Source organism: Fusarium sambucinum, chromosome I, assembly GCF_050947815.1.
Source record: "Fusarium sambucinum isolate potato_lamoka chromosome I, whole genome shotgun sequence".
NCBI classification, from domain to species: domain Eukaryota; kingdom Fungi; phylum Ascomycota; class Sordariomycetes; order Hypocreales; family Nectriaceae; genus Fusarium; species Fusarium sambucinum.
This window is the reverse complement of record NC_139294.1, coordinates 4694695-4715154: the sequence shown is the minus strand read 5'-3', so window position 1 is coordinate 4715154 and position 20460 is coordinate 4694695. Positions and strand designations below refer to the sequence as shown.

Below are 20460 nucleotides of genomic sequence, written 5' to 3'. Positions count from 1 at the left end.
TGAGTACCGTCTCACTTTTCCTTATGAACCCTTTTGAACCAGATACGCCTCCTAAGCTCCCTTATAGCCCACCCTGGCAGATTGATGCATGGAAACGATGAAATGCAAATACGTCAACTCGCCTTTTGGTCCCTAGCCGGAACGTCTTTCTCCGCTGGTGCTTTCTTCCGCGATCCGACTGTATATAGTCCACCGGCACTAAATACTATGACAGCGCCGAGTAATGTACCTGAAGCAAGCTGGTTGCCAAACAGCCAGATGCTCAGAAGTAGACTGACGAGTTTTCGGATATTGAGAACAATAGTGACGGTGAGGGCTGTTGACGCCGCGGCCAAGAGATTGACGCCGCGAATGCAAGCATACTGTGTCAAGACATTGGTAATGAGGAAGATAATCTGGCTGGGCATCGTGACTTTGGTAAATACAGAACCAAATATCCCCGGAAGTTGCATCGGAGTGCTTGTCATGAGATGAGAGAACGTTCGGGCCATTGAGGGGGCAAAAGGCAGGAATAATGGCAGAGACAAGGCATGGGAATAAAACAGATTCTCCTTCCACTGAGGTCCGTATTTGGCGTAGGTTGCCTCAGTGTAAAGTCCCATGATAGCAGAGAGGACCTGAGCCACGAAGAGGATCAAGAGTCCAGTGCTAAAGGCTGGGCGGCTACTGCTTTCGCTTGTGCCCTATCGTTTGACATGCGTCAGTAAATGCGATTGGCATCCGAGCAAAAAATAAAAAAACGTACCTTGGCTTGAGCATCAGACCATGCAGCCAGGATCACGCCGAGTGTTAAGAGAAAGACGGCAACAACCTGGGTTTGGGTATACCGCTTGCCATAGAGATAACCTGCGGCCATGGTCGTAATGCTTCCACCGGATCGAAGGATAATATGAACTGGGACAGAGATATTGTAGCTGAATGCATGGTTGTTCAAGAGGTTGATAGTGAAGAAGAGAACAATATTGAAGATCCAGCGGCTGATAGGGACCTTGTTTGGTGTAAGAAAGAACCGACTATTTGTATCAAATTGAGCGATGAATCCCGTCACGGCGACAAAAAGAAATTGCACAAATGTCAAAAGGGTTCCTACAAATAGTTAGCTGAAAGGCCACTGTATGCGCGTACCGTTGTTTTGAGAACAACATGGCACTGGGTGTGGTTTCGTACCGCTAGAGGGTTCAAAACTACAATTATGTTAGCTGCATGAAACGACATGGATGAATTACAAGTAGTAAATCAATTCATAAAGGTAAAACTCACTTGACGATTGCTTCAAGAGCATACACCTAAGCCGGTCAATATTTGATTTGGTCCGTGTGAGACAACTCATTGGTTGGGGGTAAGTAATAACCTACATTGGAACAGCATCCTCCGAAGATTAAGCTCAACATCACCCCAACTGTAAGCAACGAGGGTCCAACCTCATGAGCCACTAGTTTAGCAATATGTTGAGCTATTGACGACCCCGAACCGCGTTCGAGATCTCCATTAGCCAACTCTCGCGAGGTGCTGTCGCGACGGACCGAGTTTTGGACGACCGTCATATCGGCAGCTGTCCTCTTGCGGAGGATATTAGAAGGTGTTTCGGTCGCCATCGTTGTGAGATGGGATGGGGGACGTGTTAATAGTAAAATCAGAAAAAGGAGTGACAAGTCGTATCCCTCGACAAGCGGCTCAGCTGACAAAGGAGGAGCGGCTGAGTCGAATGGTTACTGTACAACAAACAGGTAGACCAAACTAAGAGTTTACTTGTACCGATTGCCCTTGTGTCGTTGCTATTGTTAGGCCAGGTAATGCAGAAGAGCCAAGAACGGGCGAGACAGGCAGGGATAAGAAAGATGGGTTTATTTGGTAGAGACCAGATAAGACTCTATGCCGACCCGCATCAATTGAGGGGTACCTCTGTACCTGCATGCTCACCAGATCCGGCCGAGTCGAGCTGTACTGGGTACGCCGCGCTAGTTAGTGACCTCTATCAAACCTTAGCTCACTCTCACCGACTGCATACCTACCTACCTAGGTAGGTAGGGTAGGTTAGTGCTCAGTGATGCCCAAATCAAAATACCTACCTGCAACGGGACTCCAAAAGGGAGCAAACGATTCAAGCTCTCACCGTCATAATTCTGACCATAAATTTGCCCAAACATGGCCCAAGAAGTAAGGCATCTATCTACTACTTGTGCATCAATGGCACGGTCGTGTCTTGCTTTGTACCATCCAATCCTTTCGTACACCACTCTCCCTCTAACTCTACAGGGAAAATTATTAGCCACGCTCGGGTCCAGCAGGCAGTTTTGGTCACTTGTCGAATACGAGTGGCATTTGTTTGATTCTCAATGATGTCTTTGTGTTTTCTGCTACACGTGGCGACTCAACACCAACCCAGGCACTCGTCCACCTCCATCTCGTGTGACTTCTCCTGCTCGTCCATTCGCTTGCTTCATAGATGGATAGGTAGTCGGTAGCTTCGCCCCTTGCCCTGCTACTGCTTCAGCGGCCACATCCAAGGGCATCCTCCGGCGTTGTTTCTTTCCACGAAGCATTCGCTATAAGCACGACCAACGCTCTCTGAAGTCGCTTCAAAGTATAGTAGGCTGCATTAAGTCGCATCGCTGTATCCTGCACCACTGGCATGCTATAACGTGCCCGAGCAGAACTGGGCCAGTCCCTTTAATGACGACGAGGCAACCCCTGCTCTTGCTGCTTCGACTCCTGCCACTCCCTTCCTCGCTAAAATGCCCACGAGATGAACGCCGGTATCTTGGTCTAGAGTGCTGAGAAGACAAATAGCTATCCCATAGTGTTAGTAAAGGCTGCCGAACTATCACATGTCTTCTAGCTTCACTTACATTGTTTGTGGCCGCAATCGCAATACTGTCCTCGAACGGATGCCAACTCATGTGCAGAATCTTTTTGTTAAAATCGATCTGGTCCGCGTCTGTTTCCTTACGCATCCGCTGACCCTGACCACCTGGGCTACCAGCTCTGGAGCCGCCCTTCTTTCCGTTGGTTGCTGTCGGGCTTGTAGACGAATTGATCGGCGTAGGCACTCCAACCTTCTTTGCCTTGAAGGCAGACTTATCTGCCTGAAGGACTACCTCAACCTCCTTGTCAGGGTCTGAAGGGTAGATCATGAAGTTGTTGTTGTAACTTCCCGTCATTACATTCTTTGCGTCGCCAGAGAAGACGACTTCGAATTTGTCGAATATACTATCGTTCTCGTATGTGTCGCACAACCGTGGTCGAAGATGCTCGTGGATTGGTATCGTCTTTACAGGCTGTCTCTCCATGTTGATATCCCAGATCTTGACAGTCAGGTAGTCGCGAGATAGGATATATCGGCCGTCATGTGAAAATCTCACATCGGAAATGGAGGAAATGATTTCGGAGAAGAATGACCGCGAAGAAGGGTCTTCTTCTTGTTCAAATACTACAGCAGTGAGTTAGCAGAAGTCTCCGGACGCAACAAAGTTGCCGAAGAATGGTGCACAAACATTTGGCATGCTGGTCACACAGAGCACTCTCTCGCATGTCGGCAAGTTTGATAGTACCCTTGGAGCTTGCATACATGAACCAGTTGCAGCTCATGGGGTGGAATTCGGCAGCTGTGATCACTTCAGTGAGTTCCTCCATGTTGGCGGGCTTGATATCGACAATGTTGAAGCTCTGATCCTGGATATTGAGGTTCCAAAGATTGATTCGTAAATCATCGCTGCTGATAAAGGTTTCCCCGTCACTGTTGACTGAAATGCTGTTGATGTGGTAGGCGTGCGCGTTGGCGTATGTTCGGCGTGGCACAGCGGCAACGACCGTGTCGTGGTGTGTGAGTCGAGGTAGCTTCAGGTCGGCAGCGTTCTTGAACTGATGAGCAGGCAGAGGCTTGGGAGCACCCCCGCCGCCAGCAATACTCCCAGGTGTGACATCGTGAGAGAGGTTGTTCTCCGCTACGACCTTGAGCGACTTCTCAAAGACTTTCCATAACTTGATCGTCTTGTCATTGGTAGACAGAAGATAGTGCGAGGCGTTCTGTCGTCTGCACCACTTTATCTTGTTGATCTTTTCCTCGATCTCGAGTGACTTTAGATAGTCGAATTCGGGCTCGTGAGATTGGAACTCGGTGTGAAACTTGTACTCGCAGGTTTTTTTCTGCGCAGATAATTATCAGAGAAGATGCTACGGAATCGCCAAGCCGATCGTGGCCGGTACATGAGGATGTTGCCGGATGGTGACGTACCGTTTCGTTTCGTTCAAAGAGCACCACCCGACCGCCCTTGTCGCCAGTAGCGAGGTAGTTTCCGGTATGGTCGAACTCAACTGTCGAAATAATATCGGCTGTACCAGAGCAAGCATAGCGGTTAGAATACGATGTTGATGAACTGGCTTTGGAAGATGCAAGCGGTGATGACATACCCTCAGTGATATCCTCAACATCGCCCTTGTCACCAAAACACCTATGAAACAAAGCTCAGCAATCGATCCTTCAAATGGGAGTAAAGGCCCGGAAGCAATAGGAAATAGCCAACATACTGTGTGAACTTCCACGTGGGCGAGTTCGCTTCGCTATCGACCATCTTGGTGAGCAGTGAGGGCGGGGATTAGGAGGGGTTGTGGTTGGAGTTCGAGGGAGGCAAAGGTCAGAGTCGATAGCTGTGGGAATGGCGGGGCCAAGGCGGAGGGAGGGAGGGAGGGAGGGAGGGTTTGATCGGAGTCGAGAGTCTGGAAGCAATAAAAGCTCTTGATTTGAGCGAAACGAGACGAGACGACGCGAAGAGATATTAAGCAACGGCACACGACTAGTCTTGCGGTGGACGGATAGCGTCAGGCAAGGCAAGGCAAGGCAATGCAAGGTGGTGAGTGAGTGGGTGGAGGACGGTGGTGGTGTCGTTTTGGATATCGTCTTTTTGTCGGCGCCGCAGTGGGGTCTAGCAAGATATTGTCCGCCGTGATCTATAAATGAACGGTCGTCGAAAAATATTCCTCGTCGAGTTGAGTGGAGTTGAACTGGCAAGAAAGAATTTGAAGAGAAGGCCCAGAGAAGGGCAGCGATAGATGGACGGATGGATGTATAATGTTGAAGGGTCGGCAGGAGTCCAAGGCTGAAGAGAATAGAATACCTAGCGGTAATGACGGGATGGATATGTGGACGTGGGCGACCGACAGAAGGAGCAGAGCAGAAGCGGCGGAGTGGAGGGGCGGATGGGCCAAAGAGATGAGATCCATTGGAGTGGAGGGAATGGCCCAGCGCTATTAGAGGTACTTGGAGTGTGCTGTGCTGTGCGAGCTGTTTAGGTACCAGGCTACTAGGGACCTATGCGCAGAGCTGCCCGAGCTGACCTAGCTGAGCTGGGTATCTATGCAATGCTGTGCTGAGCTGGCGACATAGAACCCAGGCACGAAGATACTTGCTGAGCTAGTTGTGACCTTTTCTCCTTCTCAAGGACTGTTGAGGCGGAGTCTGAATAATAATGTACTTTGTCAACGCCTACCTACTATCAATTGGCCCGGGCGTTTATCCTCCTACTAATCTCTATAAACCTACTATACGAACTGAGCTTAGCAGTAGAAATTAAAAATATATTATAGACTTTTGGTATTGTATCTGAAATCGACTGAGTTCCGCCTGTGAATCCTGGGCTACAGACCTTGGTGTATGAATCGAGATTATGCTTTATACTACTAATCAAGGCAGGTAGCATTACAGCGGCTGCCAACTTTACCTTTACCTAAATACTTCTTTAATAATTAGCAACGATGAAATGGGAAGAAGTGACGCAGCAGAATGTCTACAACTTACTCCCTAGGTAGTAGTCTAGACGTAGATAGTCAAGCTCAGTCAAGCTTTAATTCTTGATTCGATTCGATTTTGGCGTGGCCTAGCTTGGTCTGGCCTTGAATTTGAACTTGGCTGCCACCAGATGATGTTTGATCAATGAATGCATGGATGCGGGGATAGGTGGACTCTAAGCATACGTAAAGCAAACTGTTGTCGTCTTGGGCTTTATCTATCTAGTTTATTTCAGTGTGTGGTTTTATTTTAGGCCCAAGATGATCTGATGAGAGCGAAAGAAAGATGAAGCAACAACGAACGCCATTCAACAGGTTCTAGCTAGATAGTACTATGGAAGGCACTTTACAATAGAAGGTAGTGTCAATTTGCTCAGCTCGGAGGCTTAACGCCACTAGTATACTAGAATCGATGACTTAATATTTTCATGCTTATAGCAGCATGTCGGAGAGGGGCAACAATCCAAACAGTTCAGCCTACCTATCTGCTCTTACAACTGTCTTTGGAAGTGTAAGCTCAAATTGATTCCGCATTGGTACATCTGTCTGTCCTAAATCTCGACCCATCAAGTACTAGCTGCTGCAGGCACTCTACAATGCCTAATCTATCCATTTAAATACATTCAATGCTTTCGGTCACTTCACCTACCAGGCTAGGCTAACAGGAGGTGGGCAGTAGGGTGAATACCCAACTTTCTAGGTATTACTGCATTACGTGAATTTCTTAATCTTCTCCTGATGCAATCGCTAAATAAAACATATATTGCCTTCTTTAAGTGTGTCTAGGAGGGGCTCAACCTAGGTATCTCGGGCATCCGATCCAATTCATGGTCACCGAGCCGATCGGCACCCGCTCATCCGTCCGGGGCCGTTTTGACATGTGCTCCGGTTGAACTACAACTACCTCTCATCAACGTTGACGTACCTACCTACCTACCTATACATCAAATTTCCATTCAAAATTCTGCAATAATTCCAAAAAGCTTCAACGAACTCCACTAATGGCCAGGTAACTCTTTTGGGTCATAACCGTCTCAAGAAAGTTAATACACAAAGATGAGCCAGGATAATCGACAACTTCCAAAAACCCTTATAGAGGGTAACACTCCCCTGGATTTGAAGGGAAAAGGAAAACAAACCATGAAAGAGAATACTATTCCCATCGTCGACAGACTTCAATCTTCCGGGAGACTAGTTCTCGATGCTTTTGGAAGCGGCCCAGAGCTGAATGGCCAACAGCCAGCGAGAAAAGCTGACCCAAGTGGCAGCAATAGCAACAGCATTGACAAGATCTCGTCAAGTACGGGAGAAGCATCCTCACACAGATTACGCTCATCAATTCAGGCGGAAAGCTTGCGCTCAATGACAAATCTGGATTCTGGACCTTCCGCGCAGGCATTCAACGATTTTGTTAGTGCCGACGTCACGCTGGACGTTGATAATGACAATGACAATGCCAACCTTGATGAGGAAGTACGAAAGCAAATATACCACTCAAAATCTACACATGCATCACAAGATGTTAGTGAACAAGAGGAGCTGGATGGTGCAGCCGTTGTTAGCCTACTGGACGGTCATTCAGATGAACTCGATGCTGTTTTGGTCGGATCTCATGATCCGATAGCCGAGGCCGAGGCCGATGACGATCCCCTTACACCAGAAGCGGCAGCCAAACTTCGAGAAGCTCTCTTTTCTAATAACTCAGCGTCCTCTGGTCCCAGCCTAAGTGATCTACTAAACTTCAACCCTGGGTTTCTAGATCAACCGGGACGTGAAGCGGAGCTTGAACGACAGCTCTACCTGGGCACAAGAGACACCGACCAAGCGAGGAGCAGTTGGCTCCAGCAGTGGGGCGACGTCCTTGCTGGATATACTGACCATGTCTGGGGTGACCTGGAACCGTTGATAGCTGAGGCTCGGAGGGAAGTTGAGGAGTCTAAAGCTCAAGGCCCTGGAGCAGTTTCCGAGACGAAGGCGTTGGATCGATTGCGGCAGGTCCTTGCACATATTCGCGGGGTTTGAAGAAATTGTGTTGAAGTAGATAGTCTGTGAAATACCTAACAGTCATCCTGGGATTGGTATGTATATAGAATTGTTAATTCACTGGTCAGAATACAACTATATAGCACTCATGTTAGTACCTATGGAGATAAATGGGTGACACGAGTTGCTCAGCCAACTAAACTACCTGAATTGACCAATGACATCATCCTAATGCTGAACTAGACTCCCGTCAGCTCAGTGCTTGCTTCCATGTGCGCGTACGCCGTGTTGCCCAAGCAGCCAAGGACATAAATAGGTAACCTTGCAAGGTAATCGATCAGGCTGGTCCGTAGGTCGCTGCACAACCTTGTACTTTTGACGTTATGGGTCAAGTCTTTGGTGAGAACCCCACTGAATAGCATCCTAGACCCCTTGCTAGAAGCCTGGAAGCTTACAAGGAAGCATTACAAGAGGAAAGGTAAACTAAAAAGGTGAGAGCACGAGGATTTTATTGGGGCTTCCTTTCTACAAATTCACATTCCAACTTTCGACACGACCTGTAACATAAAGTTCTGATTTTGCGACCCTGCGTGCTTTTTCATTACCTGCTTAGTACTCACGCATTTCGAGCCAGTGTTGGCAAGCCCCCGTCTCAACCATGCTTTATAATAGTTGCTTCTTGCTTGCTTTTGTCGCAGCCTCAACATCGGCACAGAATATCCCAGAGGTGCCAGCAATAGCGACTGCAACCGCGACTGCGACATACTATCCGGCCTACATTCCACCTGCATCAGTCATCTTCAAGCGAGACGATTCATGCCCCGCCAACACATTTCGGTGCTCTGAGGAGCTTGGCGAGAGATTCCGCGACATTTGCTGTCAAACCGGCCAAACATGCGCTGTGGACGCCGATGACGAACCGGCCTGTTGCCCCTCTGGGTGAGTATCATCTTGTCCTCTATGTTCTCGGCATACTTCCTACGTATGCACCTTGCTAAATAGCTTAACTAACGATCCGCAGAGCTATATGTACAGGAACCGCTCCAGCTTCGGCCACCGGCACAGCAACCGCTTCACCATCCTACGTCCCGAACTCATATTTCGCTTTTCCCTACGCGGCAGCGACCTTCGAGAGCGAAGCTGCATGCACCTCGGCAGTTGATGCTTGCGAGGAGAACTATGATCAATGTGTCAACTTCCTTGGTGATGGAGGTCAATATGGTGTCACCATCGTTGTGCCCGGTGGCGGAGGCACCACCGTTGAGGGTGGTGGACAGGCTTTGGGTTCTTCCTCTGCGACTGCTGTCTGTTCAAGTTTGAGTTCGCGTGCTTGTGGAAATGTTTCCAGCGATGACTGCTCGGACTATGGAAACCATGCTTCGTCCTCTAACAACCATGGCTTGTGGGCTGCCAGTCTCAGTGCAGGCATCGCACTCCTCAGTTTCCTGGTCTAAATCCAGGAACACGCAGGTTTACCATTGCGGACGGCCATTGCTTGTAGACTGTGAACTGCAGGCTCGGTTGTATCCCCGACTTTGCAGGCTCGCGCTTCCGGGAACAACGCAAGCTTGAAGGAATACTCCAAGAGCGGGCATTGACGTGGCGGTAACAGTGATTGACGGCCAATTTATGAACCATATAATGAGCGCCCCAGGCTAAAGTAACTGCGGGCTATGAAGCGTGCTTATGTTGTATATAGGATTGCAATTTGGCTTACATTAAACGTTTGACACCTGATATATATTTGAACACTATCTTTCTTCCGGCCTATTTTATGGCACTCATGGATTGAGCTCGCATGCTTTATGTCGGCCATATCACTCACCAGGTTGACCTTAGTACATTGGTTTATCACACAAGCTGGAACGTCCTCCATCTGCCGACGTCTCAACACGTCTACGATGGAATGGGCTGTAGGACGTTGAGGCGAGCAGAGCCTACAAAATGGGAATGCAATTCTCAGGCTCGTCAAGCTTCAATGTTACACGATGTAGCCTGTATAAGTCGATGATCAACGCTTTGCCTAGGCCAACACAATTCAGTGTCGATCAAAAATTAATGCTGTCTTAGACCACTCAATCACACTTCTGAGCTGGACCTTGCTGTCCAGATTGAATACGGCGAATTCGTACCAGCCGACGAACAATGCAACATAACTATATAAGAGAAGGATGTAGCCGGCGAAAGCATATAAAATTCATTTATCAAAAGGTCCATACCAGGGTACTGTTGGTTTCTGGCGGACATTTCTGCATCAACATCAAATGATATATAGCCATTGACTGACACCGGGCAGGCACTGCATTACAGTAACATCAAGAAGACCATAGACCAATCACTGGTCCTAACTCCTTTCATACTAGCAACGACTCTCTTTGTGTTTAATGCGAGATTATCTCTGGTGGTACCTGCTCAAATGTTTGGTGAAAGCATAGCTTCCAGTATATCCCTGGCAAAACCTCTGGTGTTTTCTCCAGTCTCGCCTGATTCAACTTCACTCTCACGTTTGAATGATTGCCCTAGAAAGATACGCGCCGTCAACTCTGCTTTCTCTAGAACACCCTCATCTGTTGGCGATAGACGAGCACAAACCGCACCCAAGTCTTCATTACGGGCAAGCAGCTGGGAAACGTCCTCAGCACGGTCGACAACTGGACCTGGCACGCCATTCAGAGCTGCACACCTACCTCCATAGCTGGACGCATTGTGGCCATACTCGAGGTTGAACAGGTAAGTGACTTGGTCATCCACAAATGATGCCTCCCGTTCTAGTCTGACGTTCATATGCGCAATTCTGAAGCTGCTATGGTGCTCAAGATAGTTGTTCTCGAATACTTCGTGGAAGTGTGTGGCAGCCAGAAGACGAGGGCAGTTGGGCCCGAGTGATAGGTAATGGTCCAGCAGTGCAGCCAGTAATGCAGCACCGTCGTCCCCGTTCGTTCCTTTCCCAAATTCATCTACGAGGACGAGACTTCTTGGTGAAGAAGTCTTCATCGACAAAGCGGCTTGTTTCATATCCCTGGCAAACGCACTTTCGCCCCCAGACATACTTTCTCGAGGTGAAATGCAGGTAAGGATACTCTCGGTAAGCCCAATAATGGCCTGAGTGGCCGGTACGAAACTGCCGATGTGGGCAAGGTAAACTATAATAGCCGTTTGTTTCAAATACACGCTCTTTCCCGAGTGGTTTGGGCCTGTGAGAATTACAGCCTGGGGCGAGTCACCTTGCACTTCTGATGCGCTTTGCGACCCTGCAACGAGGTGGCAGGAGTTTGGGACGAAAGCCGGCACAACAAGCTCCTGCAAAGGGTGACGACCTTCTTCGATGTGAATTATACTTTCTTCCACAATCTGCGGTCCCCGCCAATTGTACTTTTCAGCACCAAGAGCAAGCGCAAGTATTGCATCGAACTCGCCGCACATGTCTGATGCTGAAAGCAAAAGCTCTTCATACTTCAATACTTTGCTGACGAGTCCATGGATGATTTCCACTTCTCGATCTATGAATGATTAGCCTCTGATAATCAAGCGAGAACGGCTCTGTTACCTCCGATTTGACAGTACATGTCTCCATATTCTTCATCCAGCTCTCGCATGTAGCTGTTCTTGTAGCATACGGCACCGTCTGTATTAAACAGTTTCTCCCATGCTTCAAGGGTAGTACCTTCTCCCTCATAACGCCCATTCCCCGTGGCAGGGTTTGATTCCACTACTGTGAGGAAACCGATTTGAGGTAAGAAAATGCATGATTGTACATACTTGCGCACCCAGTCCGGTAGTTCGTGGTGCACGTGGTTGATAACTTCTGTCAAGAAACTGTCCATGCCGTCGTATTGTCTTTTAAGTTCGTCTAGTTTGGGGTCGATCCCAGCCTTTACTGAGGATCGATGACGTGTCTTGGATTGTTCAAAGTCGATTGTTTTATCGATCATTTCTTTAACAGCCACCAGGCTAGGCGGCTGGATATCCTCAATTACCTAAGGGCAACTTCAGCTAAAATTCTGAGGATTCTCGTGATATAAGCAACTTACTTGTTTGAACAGAACTACATCAGAACTACCGCTGAGTGATGCTATGAGTTCTCTGAGTGTCAGGGCGTGAGTAGTAAATCTGTGAATAGTTCCCCATACTCCCTTATCGAAAGACTGCCTAGCAGAAGGGAACTCGATACCTTTGCGTAGCTGCGCGAATGTAGCGTGTAAGTTCCGGATCTTGCGGAGAGTCAAGGCCAGCTGTGGCAGTTTATCAGCATTTTCAGGTTGCAGTAATGCTGCAATGGACCTTTGCCTCTCTGAAATGATATTGATGTTTAACAGGGGTCGGAGAAATATTTGACGCAATTGTGTACGGCCCTGTGGTGTAGAAGCCAGATTTTGAAAGAGGCCATAGACCGAAAGACTCTCTTTTGAATTGCTCTGATTTGTATTTGATCCTAATGCTTGACTGTTGGGGTGCATTTCAGTTTGGAGAATTTGCAATGACAAAAGAGTATCGTTACTGATATACATATAAGACGAGAGTGAGAACATGCGGATGTCAGTAACACGGAATAGAACACCAGCTACCTGCCCGTCAGGTAGAAAGCCAGCAGACCTTCGATGAAGAATGTCACCCAGCAAGGCGCCAGCACATCCTACCTAGGCAAGGTCAATACAGTCAAAATCTCATCAAAGCCTTACTTACCGAGACAGGACTGTTCATATTTATACACCCTCCATATCGAAGTGACCGGAACGCATACGATTCGGGTAGTGGATGTCCCGGTATTGGTTCTTCGTCGGCATCATCTTCCATGCCAGTTGAGAATACGATTCCGGTAGACGATAGGGCTTGAGAGTTCAAACCCACAAGCCGCTCGTGGGCCGTTTCAATCGAGAATTCGGAAGACTGTAAGCCTCGGAAAATGATGCCCCTCGTATCATCTTTGGCTAATTTGTTAGTTACTTTTCCTATCATAGGTACCCGAGAAAGTCACTTGCCTCCTGGGGTAACGAGTTTCTCAAGGTGGTCACGAAAACTCACAGGTGCTCTTGCCGATACAAGAAGACTATTCGGCTGAGCATGGATGAGGAACTGTTCAGCAATGTCCAAGGAAGCTGCCGAAATATCTTCTGAAACTTGAAGGATTCCATCTGTAGTGGAAAAATATGCGCACCCGATCGTGAAATCGTCTTTTATGTCCATGGCCATGACAACTTCATTCTGGACAGGCTCGCTGCTACTTCGAGGATTTTGTTCATGGGAAATGGGTGGTTCGGGTGTAGCTGAGTATTGACGAGCGAAATTGCAAGCATTGGGACTCGAGCGTACTGAGGAGCCAGATTGAGAAGATGAATTCCGGGTACTCCTACGTGTGAAAGCATGTCCTCCCCGAGCTGTACGAACTCGGCCTCGGCCGCTGGAACTAGAGGCACTCGAACCTGATCTTCTGGGAATTTTCATTCCTTGAATGCGGATATTACCAGCTCTTCACGAAAAGAAGAACTGTTTGGTGTTGATGAAAAGGAATCTGGCATGACGAGGAAGGTGAAAATCGGCCATGCGAATCGCGACAGGTCAAACCGACGCAGTTGCCTTTTGACGGTTACAGTTGGCACTTTCCCCTGACGCTTTTTGAATTTTCCATAATATTGGCCTCCCTGTTTTCTATAGGAGGCAGGAAGACCAGCGATTTTGGTAATGAGGAAGGGCATGATGGCAAGAGCTCGACTATTTCTACAGTTATCAGCGCAGGCACCGTCTTCCTTCACCGCCTGGCTGCCCGTTGATGTCACAATTTCCAGTGATCAAAAGTAGGTAGTACACCGCGGCTAAGGGTACGTCCATTATTGCTGAGACATTTATATGAAGGTGAGAAATTGCGTTGCTTACGTCGATAATTGCTTTTCATGACTTATTAGACGATTACCTATACATATTTCTATGAGCAGTCCAAGGCCACATCATTTTCTGCGTCGCTAGACGAGAGTATCGGGGCATTGATGCTGTAGGAAGTAAAAGTGTCGCTTTACATTGTACCCAAGATACAAAATGTTGTCTTTACTTCTCCTCAGCCTTAACCCATTTCGTAAATTCGCGTCGTTGTTTGCGAATATCAACGAATCCAGGTCGCGTCTCAAGGATACTGAAGGGATTCCCGCGGTAGTCCTTCTCCACCTCACCACCTCCAGTCATAAAACCAGCCTCTCCTTCACGCTCAATCTTCCCAGCCCACTCATGCCACTTGATCGGTCGAAGCTGCGGGGTTCCCATTACCAGACCCAAAACGACTACCAGGGTTGCTACCAAGGCTTCGATGGAGATATCGATTGGAAGGGAGTGTGTTGCGAGCGGTTGCGGCTGGCCATGATGCACGGCTGCTGATGAGATGGCAGAGTGCTCTTGCGCAGAGTAGCACCTGTGACGATTGTTAGCTTGTGGATACTGGAAAAGTAACGGTAAACTTACGCGTGTGCAAGAAGAACAAGACCAGTTACGGTCACTGTTTTAGAGATCCAGGTCATGCTGTGGTGAAGCTGGGTAACCTCCGAGGCGACGTTTTTGAATAGTAGGTACCCTGAAGACAAGTCGTGGCCAGAGAGCTGTGATGACATGGGCGACCAAAGACAAATGACTAAGCTTATGGAGCCTCCGCCAATACCCACAACAATAACCAACTTCGTGCCATACTCAATGTCAACCGCAATAATTAAGTGCATGATATTAAACAATAATACAGAAGCGTTCAAAACTGAATAAGATCCATTTAATATTCAATAATACTTTCGCATTCCTTCCCTTTCTAATAATACACCCAATAGGAAACCCATGTCTAAGATAACTACCAACTAACTAACTCGCTCAACTCATTGTATCGTATCCAAAACCGCCTGCCCAATAAATTAACAGACTCAAGGAAATTTGTTACAAAAGTTTGCTCACAAATGCCGATCACTGGAGACCTTGTTCGGTCTGCGCATACCAATCCTCGAAGTGGCCAGGTTCGTCCATCACTTCAACCTTCCAATCGTCTTTGTTGCCTTTCAGATAAGCGTCTTGTGCTGTGGTTTCTTCATAGCCAGCCGCAACAGGCATCATGTCGTGGTCACTCTCCATATGAGGAATCCAACCTTCCTGTCCCAAGGGAGTAGCGCCTGAAGGGAGACCGTCGTATGTGTCGTACGAAGGAGTTGGCCCAAATAGAGGAGCTGGTGCATTGTCAAAAGTTGATAGGGGGGCGCCATAGTAGCCATGAGCGAACCCATCCAGGCCATGAATCGAGTATTCCAACTCTCCGGGTGAAGCAGCTCTGCTGGTCATCTCGCTGTTGATGCCTAGGCCGTTGTACTGACGCATACTCATACCATAAGGGTTCGACGCCATCTGATCATATGGGAGAGCATGAGGTCTACCATGGTAGGAATAGGCGTACACATCATGGTAGGGCGCAGTTGATGGATCGCCCATCGAGTTGTTAACGGCATCAAACACGGAGGAAGAGGGTTCGTTCAGTCGTGTGGCTTGTCGGTACCTGGACTTCCGCGCTGCGTTGGAAAGCCCACGCCCGCCATTCCAATCCGAGTCGTTCTCCGAATACTCTTCATCCCCATTCTCATCACGCTTGGTCTTTTTTGGCTTCGAAGGCGTGAACTTGTATCCAGGATGTGCTCGCTGGTGGTTCACGCGCTCGATCCTAGCCCACTGGTCGAATGCCTCTTTGATTTGCACTGGCTCCAAGACCCATGCTGCACCACAGACCTTTGACACATGTTGGTGGTTGTTTTGAGCACACTGCGTCTTGGCAACTTCCTGGTATGCCTTTCGGTAAAGCATGAAGGCGTTCATAGGGCGTTTGATCTGGCCGGGTTTTTTGTTGCGTGATGTTTCCGAGAGTCTCGCCTCGGTAGACCGGTTGACAAAGGTCTCGATATCAGCAACGTGGATTTCGGGAAGGTCTTTAGCAGATTCAGAAAGGGGTTTCGAAACTATGCTAGTTGTGTTCTTGGTCCTCTCAGCACGGCTTCTCTTCTGCACTCGGCCACTTTTCACGGCTGGTGATCTGGTTGTGAGCGACTTCTTAGCGATGTTGAGCCCACTGCGCGTTGTTATGGCATCGCTTGTCTGGCATGGCGCTGATGGCGATGCCTCAGGTGTATATGGCAGATGAGTCTGTTGGGTCAGTCTGATGCTCTTTACACATTGCTTCTCTTACTTACATTGTAGCCAACCTCGTCGGGCAAAGGTCCATATGGATGACTAGTGATTCCTAGGCCACTGGCGTAACCTGTCTTTATGCAAGGTCAGTCTTAAATATGTCCTTTAAGAGCTGTTGCACTTACAAATGAGGTATCACTTCTTTGAGAGTAGACTGTAGATGGCTCGTACACTGAAGAGTCATCCTCGCGAACGGGAGTGGAGTATCGCGTGGCATATGGATAGCCAGCGAAACTTTGTTCTGGACTCATGGTGCCCTGAGTGTGCGAGGTGTGTGAGTCCATCATGGTCGTTGGCTGTCGAGAGAAGCCGTCAGAGGACGATGGCGGCGTCGGTAGTATGTGTTGTTGCATATCGCAATGCTCCTTCCACTGTCTACGGTTCAACTGTAGTCGAAAGACGACTGGATAAAGCTTGGGTAAAAGGGTCAAAAGAGTGTTGATGGCGTTGATGGTGATGGAGTTTGTAGAAAAGAGAAGATGTCTGTGTGAACCAAGGTTGGTAAAAGCACCCTATCTCGCAACGAAACACAATGTAGTCGGAGAGTTTAATTCTGGTGTTTTGAAAGTAGCTATGTTGGTCTTATGCGGCCCTGAAGATAGCAGACAGAGTAGAGTTCCCTTTGTTGTGTTTCTTTGAGAGCCGCCGCATGTGGTTTTGTATACATCATATCTGGGGACACTCTGATACCCTAGACTTGTCTACAACGCCAGGACCATGCCCACAAATAGACAAGCAACGTCCTGGTTCAAAGAGAAGCGGAGAAGACGACCATGATGGCAGGAAACAGGCCGCAATGCAGACCGTTGCCCAAAGGTGATCTCTCCAAGCTGCATCTTCATGTGCCGTTGGCCGACCATCCATCCACCACGCAACGCCCGGGCCAGGCCAAAGAAGCACGGTCAGAATAGGTCAGAATAGAGACCGCACAGGTTTAAGAGATAGGCCCGCTTGGCATCAAGCCGCAATCCATTCAATAGAATTAGAATGTCATGCTTTCGATTGTGCTTCCCTGCGACGCCCTATTCGCATGCCGCTAGTTCAGCCATGGCGCATTCCTTTGACGTGCACATCCAGGCCCCCTCTCCGTCATCTGTCATCCCAACTTAGCTTCAGACTTTATTGATATCGATGGTAAAACATGTGAACAGGGAGTTTGGCTGAATCGATTAATTGATTTATTATCCACAACTGCTCTTTTGTTTAGTAGCATAGGTATGTCATTGTCTGCTGAGATATTCTTACGATCCCTGCCTGATGCATCACCGTTTTCTTTTTGTCTTGTACACGTTGCTACCTACCTCAGGCTTGTTGAATGGGGGGCTGCAGTATGTTTGCTTCAAGTGCCGGATAGCTGGGACCACGCGGCCACAAGCGGTGTTGCTGGTAGAAGTCTGTTTGATGTCGCGGTTGCCGAACAATTGACCAACCATAATCCATACTTGGCCAGCCTCATCAATCCCTGCCCTAGCCTGGTCTGTTGGTTCTGTTTTGGTAGATCATTTCCTTCCATCAGAACTGTTCTTTTCTATTCTGCCCTGACGCCCAAAAGAGAAACATGCCTCTTTCTTCCAAGCTTTGACCATTTGTTCCTGACCACCATGTTTCAATGGTATGGTTTTGCTAGTAGACACCCTATTTTCGGTATGGGTTCGGCCATTCGCGTCTCGCGTTGCTGCAGTACGCTCGACCACAACTCCTGTTGGTCGCCCACCTGTCTGGTTTGATCTTGAGGATGACATTAGATTTCATACAAATAAGGTAAAGTGTTGTTTGGTTGTGCTAAAATGAGTCTCGCTTGAGATCCCATGACAAGTGATGTCTGTGAAAACCACTGTCTCTCCAATGAGAATGGTAGGTCGACTTTTTCTCGTTAATGTTCGCCTGGTATTGGCTGTAAGATCAGCTGTTAGAACGGGTTTAAAAACATCCATGCCATGCTTAAACGATGTTTCGGCAATATGTTGATGCATCTGTGGCGTTTTGCGGACCCACGCCTTACCAAAGTTCTCTGCCTGGAGTTCTCATCGGTTTTCGAACGGCCTTGGTGGCTCTGAGTGCTTGGTTGGCGGAGTCAGAATCTGATGTTGTGGGGACGGCGATAGTGCGACAGGAGGTAATATTGGAGTAGCAGCCTTGAATCTGTTTGACTTGGCAGAATCTAACGGACGAGGGGGCGAGTGTTTTGTTGGAGAGAGCCCGGCGGTAGAGGGTAGTGTTCCGTTCTGCTCGTGTGCTGCTCTGTAGATTTCGCGACTGATCTGAGGTGTACTCAACGCTGACTCAACTGTCTTATCCCCCTGAAAACTGTCGATGCCTTTAGAAGGGCTGGGTGTCCGGAAAGACGTCATTGGACTGGTCATGGCCGCGCTGCCTGAAGGGCTGCCCTGAAAGCTAGCATCTAGCTTGACAGGTGCCGGAATCACCGGTGTCATCTTGGGTGTGCCGAACAAACCCCTGTTCGGCCCTGGACGGGCGTCAATCGTTGTGTTGATGAAGTCGGCGCCATTGACAGTAGTGCCATGCGTAGTACCTGTCAACAAGGCCAAGCCATCTTCAACGCTGTCTTTGACTGTATTGCGACTTCCATCCGATATCTTGTCAACCCTTTGGGACTGCTCCCCATTGGTGAGAGATCCATTTTGACCCCAAGACTCACGTCTCTCTGGCTCTGTGCCCGAACTGGTCGGGCGGTTGAGTTTTAGTTTGATAGTTGGTCTGGGCCGCTTGGCCTCTTCCTCCCGACAAGTGCAAGAAGTACAGATGTAATGAAACTCTGGCTGGTCGGCGGCTTCTTGGCTAAGCCCCATACACTTGCTATGCTGCCAGATATTGCATCTCTCACAGGCTACGCTGTGGGCTCCGTCATCGACTTGGCCGTAGAGACCGCAAGTGCAGTCGAAGATCCAGTCGTCTTCCTCATCCTCCAACTCTTTCAAAGCCTGCTTGTTTCTTTCGATCTCTACCTTGAGACGACGCTCGGAAACCCGCCCACTGTTTGAAAGATTCTTGCTGTCCTCGGAGAGTTGCGCAAGTTCTTCCTCGTGTTGAATGCGCCGGGTCTCTCGTTCTCGTAATCGCTGTTCTCGCGAGACCATGCGCTTCTCGCGCTCCTTTTCTTTCTTGGCCTGTGCCAGTTCTCCCCGCTGTCTGTTTGCTTCTTCTTCGAGTCGTTGTCGCTCCTCTTCTCGAATATGTTCGTCATGTCTCTGTTGTTCAATTTTCCCAGCAATTCGACTCGATCGTTTCGCGTTTGCCATCTTGGCTGCGTTTGCAAGTTCGCGGTCTCGCTGCTGTTCCCTCCGCTGCCGAGATTGCTCTTGCTTTTCTAAAATCGGAACGAGATGCTCTTCTAGCTGGTCCCTTAGAATCTTTTCGTTTTCGTCGCGTGTCTTGCGGAAGCCGTCAACAACAGCTCGCACGTCGTCCAAAGTTACAGCAAGGCATTCCCATGTCATCCCACCGAGGCCATCATCTTCTGAAAGCATTTCGCCCTTCGTTTCTTGATCTGTTTCGGCCGCCTCTTCTTCGGCATTCATATTGCTGCGCCGTCGTTTATTTGAGCGTCGGCTGCCATATGTTACTCTTGACTTTTTGTGTTTGACTGTTTTGACGGTTGGCGGGGCCTCTGTAACTCGGTATATTCGGTTGTCGTCGAGCACAAAATACGTTCGATCATTCGCATCCCAACCGTAGGGTTCTATTCGCTACACCGGCGTTAGTAAATGATGTAGTCTTGTAGTGGAATCCACTTGCCCAACTTGTTTGCTCGGCATCCTTTTGTTCTTCCATCTTATCGCGGATACGCTCAGGGTGTATCATCACCCATTGTGTCAGCTGTTGCATGACCTTAATCTTAAAGAACTACATGTTAGTCTTTAATGCTCAACACTGCATTGCATAGAAAAAGGGCTAACCTTTGTAAAGATATCAAAATCGTTGAATTTCTGGGGTACATCGGCAGAACCAAAAGGGTTGTAATTTGGCGATCTGTTCGCAAATTGCTTGCGCATTTGATCGTCGAGGATTTCCTGTCTATAATTGTAAGTTAGCAATAGGATTTGCTAATTAAGTCGTGGAACATACGTTAAACCACGATGCGACGAAACGAGTTTGAGAAGAGCAAGGGCAATATCTGCCAGCATGGTCGAGTTTGGTTTCAGGCACTCTGCCTCGATCTCCTGTGAAATAGAATGAGCAACGACACGAATGACAAAAAGAGGACCTGGGTTTGTCTGCGGTCATACCTCGACGTCAATGGCCTCGTCGATTTTCGCAGCCTTGCCAAATATATAGATCCATTGACATAAATTTGCAAACTGCCACATATTACGAATGCGATGCTGCAAGGACGGCTCATTTTCGCCGTCATCTCCTTCGATGGCTGCGAGCGGGCGTTTTCGAGAGGGCATGGTGGAAAATTAATTGGTGATGTCGATGTAAGGACGATATCCAGTCGCGTCACAAATGTTCGAAGCGTGTTTAGGTGTTTCCGAGGTC

General features: G+C 48.5%; 8 protein-coding genes across 8 annotated transcripts; 2 read left to right on the top strand and 6 right to left on the bottom strand.

Moving 5' to 3' along the window:
• Nucleotides 1-113: 113 nt before the first annotated feature.
• FSST1_004239 (nucleotide sugar transporter family protein) lies at nucleotides 114-1595 on the bottom strand (the record flags this gene model as incomplete). The annotated part of the gene is made up of 5 exons (XM_083230393.1): nucleotides 114-683; nucleotides 746-1086; nucleotides 1168-1184; nucleotides 1261-1286; nucleotides 1356-1595. The coding sequence occupies 5 exons, from the start codon at nucleotides 1593-1595 to the stop codon at nucleotides 114-116; spliced, it is 1194 nt and encodes a 397-aa protein (XP_083087669.1).
• Nucleotides 1596-2766: 1171 nt separating this feature from the next.
• FSST1_004238 (UAA transporter family-domain-containing protein) lies at nucleotides 2767-4571 on the bottom strand (the record flags this gene model as incomplete). Its single annotated transcript, XM_083230392.1, has 5 exons — nucleotides 2767-2790; nucleotides 2850-3430; nucleotides 3495-4146; nucleotides 4235-4451; nucleotides 4528-4571. 5 exons carry the CDS (start codon nucleotides 4569-4571, stop codon nucleotides 2767-2769), a joined length of 1518 nt encoding a protein of 505 aa, XP_083087668.1.
• A 2269-nt stretch (nucleotides 4572-6840) lies between these two features.
• FSST1_004237 (uncharacterized protein) lies at nucleotides 6841-7806 on the top strand (the record flags this gene model as incomplete). Its single annotated transcript, XM_083230391.1, has 1 exon — nucleotides 6841-7806. One exon carries the CDS (start codon nucleotides 6841-6843, stop codon nucleotides 7804-7806), a length of 966 nt encoding a protein of 321 aa, XP_083087667.1.
• Nucleotides 7807-8425: 619 nt separating this feature from the next.
• On the top strand, nucleotides 8426-9221 carry FSST1_004236 (uncharacterized protein; the record flags this gene model as incomplete). Its single annotated transcript, XM_083230390.1, has 2 exons — nucleotides 8426-8706; nucleotides 8789-9221. 2 exons carry the CDS (start codon nucleotides 8426-8428, stop codon nucleotides 9219-9221), a joined length of 714 nt encoding a protein of 237 aa, XP_083087666.1.
• Nucleotides 9222-10179: 958 nt separating this feature from the next.
• On the bottom strand, nucleotides 10180-13209 carry FSST1_004235 (MutS family protein MSH5; the record flags this gene model as incomplete). Its single annotated transcript, XM_083230389.1, has 5 exons — nucleotides 10180-11267; nucleotides 11315-11744; nucleotides 11799-12404; nucleotides 12451-12654; nucleotides 12790-13209. The coding sequence occupies 5 exons, from the start codon at nucleotides 13207-13209 to the stop codon at nucleotides 10180-10182; spliced, it is 2748 nt and encodes a 915-aa protein (XP_083087665.1).
• Nucleotides 13210-13806: 597 nt separating this feature from the next.
• On the bottom strand, nucleotides 13807-14360 carry FSST1_004234 (membrane magnesium transporter family protein; the record flags this gene model as incomplete). Its single annotated transcript, XM_083223770.1, has 2 exons — nucleotides 13807-14164; nucleotides 14215-14360. The coding sequence occupies 2 exons, from the start codon at nucleotides 14358-14360 to the stop codon at nucleotides 13807-13809; spliced, it is 504 nt and encodes a 167-aa protein (XP_083087664.1).
• Nucleotides 14361-14697: 337 nt separating this feature from the next.
• Nucleotides 14698-16313, bottom strand: FSST1_004233 (membrane magnesium transporter-domain-containing protein; the record flags this gene model as incomplete). The annotated part of the gene is made up of 3 exons (XM_083230388.1): nucleotides 14698-15915; nucleotides 15963-16034; nucleotides 16086-16313. The coding sequence occupies 3 exons, from the start codon at nucleotides 16311-16313 to the stop codon at nucleotides 14698-14700; spliced, it is 1518 nt and encodes a 505-aa protein (XP_083087663.1).
• Nucleotides 16314-17984: 1671 nt separating this feature from the next.
• On the bottom strand, nucleotides 17985-20372 carry FSST1_004232 (uncharacterized protein; the record flags this gene model as incomplete). Its single annotated transcript, XM_083230387.1, has 5 exons — nucleotides 17985-19660; nucleotides 19722-19815; nucleotides 19878-19995; nucleotides 20047-20141; nucleotides 20208-20372. 5 exons carry the CDS (start codon nucleotides 20370-20372, stop codon nucleotides 17985-17987), a joined length of 2148 nt encoding a protein of 715 aa, XP_083087662.1.
• Between the last annotated feature and the right edge of the window lie 88 nt (nucleotides 20373-20460).